This window comes from Austrofundulus limnaeus, unplaced genomic scaffold, assembly GCF_001266775.1.
Source record: "Austrofundulus limnaeus strain Quisiro unplaced genomic scaffold, Austrofundulus_limnaeus-1.0 Scaffold1066, whole genome shotgun sequence".
NCBI classification, from domain to species: Eukaryota; Metazoa; Chordata; class Actinopteri; order Cyprinodontiformes; family Rivulidae; genus Austrofundulus; species Austrofundulus limnaeus.
In genome coordinates this window covers 122,771-127,267 of record NW_013953468.1, presented here as the reverse complement: position 1 = coordinate 127,267, position 4,497 = coordinate 122,771, and the positions used below count along the sequence as shown (strand labels likewise).

Sequence of the window (4,497 nt, the reverse complement as noted above, 5' to 3'; positions counted from 1 at the left end):
TCAAGATTCAAAGCTTTATTGTTATATGCACAGTAAAGAAACTGTGCATATAACAAAATATTTTATATAATTGTAAGTGCAAGCTAAAAATAATACAATAAAATAAACATGCAACAAAATGATAACAAAAGGATTATTAAATAGAAATATAAACTGGGCCAATAAGCCTATGTTCACTGTTACCTACATGGCTGCAGCAACAACATTTTTAAAATCTAAAATAAATAAAGAACCATCTCAGTTCCATCGTGTATTTGTGTGTAATATTGTTTTATTGTACTATAGTGAGAAAACCTTTATTGTATTTTGTTTCATTCAGCATGTAGCCTACAGATATTTMCTTTTGTGCTGCCTGTTTYATAAAGTTTATGCCAGAGGTSTCCAAACATTTTCCCCCAGGGGGCCAAAATGAAAATCTATCCAGGKCTGCGGGCCAAATGCAGTWAWATAATACATGAAATACAAATACTTTTTAAGTAAAGTCCTTTATTTTTAATGATTAAGCTGTGCAACGGTCCTGTTTTGTTTTTGTCAGGGCTCTTGGAGAAAGTCTGCCATACGCTCAAGTAGCAAAGGCTCATGGGACATTTCATAAATTGATAAAATWTGAGTTTTTGTGGCCTTATAAAGTGTGMAAATCTAMATRTGRGGTTAAATCTGCTCTAAATATTTCTTGTCATTTCATGTTTCRTGTTTAATCCTAATAAATCAAAGATAAAGTCAGCAGCATGAATGAAAACTACCTTCACTAACAGCCCTTTTATAAAGTCATCTGACCAGTGGAAAYAMTGYGTTTCTACATAACAGGTTACAACCTTGTAACTTTGKCAACTGTTGGTGGGCCAAATCAAATGGCTTGGTGGGCCAAATTTGGCCCGCGGGCCCCACTTTGTGCTCCTCTGGTTTATGCACTTTATTAACAAGTTTTCATGTGTCTGCAGTCATCTTTCTCTTTATTATAAAATAATATTGAAATAATGTAAAACTGACACAAAAACATTATTTGAACTATTTTTCCAAAACGTCTCAAGTTTGTCTCCTTTGTACAAATTTACACTGTTTTCACACAGAAAGGTGACAAACTGATGGGTCACATTTTTAACCTTATTTTAATTAATTTTGTCTTTTGAAAAACTGCCAATAGGCAAAAGATATTTTTACATAAATTTATACAAAAAACACCTGAAAAAATACATTTTTACTTAAACTTTCATAAAAAGTAAAAGTAAAATAATCTTATCAGGGCATTTTGTCTTGTTTTAAGTGAAACTATCTCACCCCGTTGGCAAACAGTTTTTTCTTGACAAGTCAAAATGACTCAAATTAAGATCAAATATTATTTTTGGGCAATCTTTACACATCAGGATGGGTTAAAAATCAGGGGTTTTTCTTTTCTAACTTCACCATCCCCCCCTGTTTAGCATCACCTGGAAGTGGCTGCAGGTACATAAATGACAAAAGCTTATTATAATGGTTGTAAATCATCCCAGTTCTGCCATTTCTGAAAAACCAGTCATTAGAAAATGCTCATAGTTCCAATAATAAACCCCTTTTAATCACACAAGTGTTTTAATCTTTTAAAAGTTGAAGCTTAAATAAACCAAACTCAGTAAATAAAGAGTTTTTCTGTTTCAGTCGCGCAGAATGAAACTTTATTTTGTTCTTGTCGGCCGGCTGATAAGAATGTGCTTCGGTCAGGGATCAGGTTTCTTTGTTCTTCAGTCACGTTGCTTCTCAGCAGGAAGGCGACCAATCGTCTCGGAGTCACGTAGACCCGCGCCTATAAAACCGGACCGGACCTCGTGCCCCCCAGGATACAGAACCGAGACCCGGATCCTGCGTCGCACGTGTGTCCGAGTTTTACGCACTATTCCTGGGGAAAATGCTGCGCGTCAGGTGCCTGAGAGGAGGTAGCAGGGGGGCCGAGGCCGCCCATCTGATCGGAGCCATGGTTGGTAACCTGCTGCTGGTTTTTACTCTCAAACTTCTGTTTGGTTTGGTTCTATTTTATTTTATTTTATTTTATTTGGTCTTATTTGTTTTTGACTGTGGTGATAAAAAGCACAATCAAAGGGGGAATAAAGACTTTTGGTTTCTGATGAAGTGGTTCACTGGGCTGGCAGGAGGGAGTCTCCATCAGGTCGCAATTCTTCATTTACGTTCACGAAATAGTCGCAAAATGGTCGCAGATGTCTCCAAACTGTCTGCAGAGAGTCAGGACCAAGGTCAGGGTTAGGGTGGACTTTTGACAGAAGAGTAGTGTCTTCTGCTGTTTGACCCGGTTCTGGCAGTCCAGTTCTGGTCCTAAAACTGAGTCTCACTTACAGGGACCACCAACAAATTACTGAACACACRAAAAAACAAAGTTAAATCAGCTCCGTGTCATGTGACCAAAATATTTTACTAAACAAAACAAAGAGTTAAAACTATTATTTTTAAATATTTTTCCTCTGATAAAAACACAAATAAAATAAAAACTGGTTCAAATCTTTGTGTCTAATGTGTCCTGCAGCCGATTAAAGCATCAGAATCCTGAATAATAATTCAGCTAAACCTGCAGTTTTTCACTGTATTTTATTTAATGTGTTTTTCTGTTTCTGCATCATTTTTGTGACTTATTGATAAAAATTACTGATAAAAATTATTGATGAAAATGAGTCATTTTCAGCTGTTTTCACTCCTTTGCTGTAAATAAACGGTTGGAAACGTTCAGGAGGCTGCTGGAGGAAAATGTTGGTTTTCTTTTGCTCGGTGAGTTAGAAGCGAAGCATCGGAGCAGATTTCTTGATTTATTGATGGGTTTAGCTGTTTGAGGAAAAATAAATCAGATATGACTGAGTTTTTACTCAGAGTCCAAAGACTGATCTGATTTTCCAAACTGCACATTTTTTTTCTTATTTTGTTCTGCTGGTTTCTGAGTGACTGAACAGCTGTTTGGCACAAACGGCTCAAACTCAGTGACACCCGAGCTGGTCCGGGGCCAGGGGGGTCACACTGTAACTGCTATCTGAGGAGATAAGGCTGTTTAATAACACGTGTACTTTGGCACCGGACCAACCCTTACAGCCGGCGCTGAAGTGTCTCTTATCATTTTTCACTTTACTGTATTTAAATAGGCCAAGGTTTTTTATAGCACCTGCAGTCGACCACGTTTTCTGCACAGAAATGAAGCTGCAGCATAAAAATCACACAGCTTGGATTTGATTTGGTGCATTTTTAAGARCATGCTTTGCATTTTTTCCCCCCACAGGTGGGCCGCTCCGTCGCCGGCTGGGTGCAGAGGGCCTTCCAGAGCACGTCGAGTGCAGCAGCTGCACAACAACAGGCAGCTGAGGAGGAAGCTGTTACTGAGCCCCTTCAGCAGGAATGTCCTGTCTGCAGCCACAACGAGTGGGACCCTCTGGAGGAGGTCATCGTGGGCCGGGCCGAGAACGCCCATGTGCCTCCCTTCACCGTGGAAGTGAAGGTAAGCTCGTCGGGACGGCCTGCTGCCTGAATCGTAAATCCACGACACTGACTCTTGTTTTTTTAATGAATCCAAATAGGCCAACACGTACGAGAAGTACTGGCCCTTCTACCAGAAGCACGGGGGCCAGTCTTTCCCAGCGGAACACTTGAAAAAAGCCGTTTCTGAAATAGAAGAAATGTGCAATATCCTGCGTCATGAGGGCGTCGTTGTGAGGAGACCAGAACCCCTGGACTGGTCCGTGGAGTACAGAACCCCAGATTTCACATCTACAGGTATGTAGACGTAGACTGATAGAAATAAAGATGGACGAGTTTGTTTCTGAAACCAGGGTCTGCCCATTCCAGAGTAGATATGCTAAAGTCCCGCCTACACATCTTCCAAAAGTCCCGCCCACACTGCCTTCAGAGTCCCGCCTACACATCTTCCAACGTCCCTCCTACACATCTTCTAAAGTCCCGCCTACACATATTCTAAAGTCCCGCCTACACATCTTCTAAAGTCCCGCCTACACATCTTCTAAAGTCCCGCCTACACATCTTCTAAAGTCCCGCCTACACATCTTCTAAAGTCCCGCCTACACATCTTCTAAAGTCCCGCCTACACATCTTCCAACGTCCCGCCCACACTGCCTTCAAAGTCCCGCCTACACGTCTTCCAACGTCCCGCCTACACATCTTCTAAAGTCCTGCCTACACATATTCTAAAGTCCCGCCTACACATCTTCCAACGTCCCGCCTACACATCTTCTAAAGTCCCGCCTACACATCTAAAGTCCCACCTACACATCTTCTAAAGTCCCGCCTACACATCTTCTAAAGTCCCGCCTACACATCTTCTAAAGTCCCGCCTACACATCTTCCAACGTCCCGCCTACACATCTTCTAAAGTCCTGCCTACACATCTTCCAATGTCCCGCCTACACATCTTCTAAAGTCCTGCCTACACATATTCTAAAGTCCCGCCTACACATCTTCCAACGTCCCGCCTACACATCTTCTAAAGTCCTGCCTACACATCTTCCAATGTCC

General features: G+C 41.3%; 1 protein-coding gene and 1 long non-coding RNA gene across 2 annotated transcripts in view; one reads left to right on the top strand and one right to left on the bottom strand.

Annotated features, from left to right (window-relative positions):
- The first annotated feature begins 1,805 nt into the window (after positions 1–1,805).
- Positions 1,806–4,497, top strand: part of gatm (glycine amidinotransferase (L-arginine:glycine amidinotransferase)) — a 7,648-nt gene continuing 4,956 nt past the window's right edge. Inside the window, exons 1-3 of the mRNA XM_014030467.1 lie at positions 1,806–1,951; positions 3,251–3,466; positions 3,546–3,741. Of these exons, the coding sequence (XP_013885921.1) occupies positions 1,883–1,951; positions 3,251–3,466; positions 3,546–3,741 (481 nt within the window). The 5' untranslated portion in view covers positions 1,806–1,882. The remainder of the gene's footprint in view (positions 1,952–3,250; positions 3,467–3,545; positions 3,742–4,497) is intronic.
- Positions 3,757–4,497, bottom strand: part of LOC106533980 (uncharacterized) — a 2,322-nt gene continuing 1,581 nt past the window's right edge. The window contains exons 2-3 of the long non-coding RNA XR_001312307.1: positions 4,248–4,477; positions 3,757–4,204 (exon numbers count right to left, since the gene is read on the bottom strand). This is a non-coding gene — a long non-coding RNA (uncharacterized LOC106533980). The remainder of the gene's footprint in view (positions 4,205–4,247; positions 4,478–4,497) is intronic.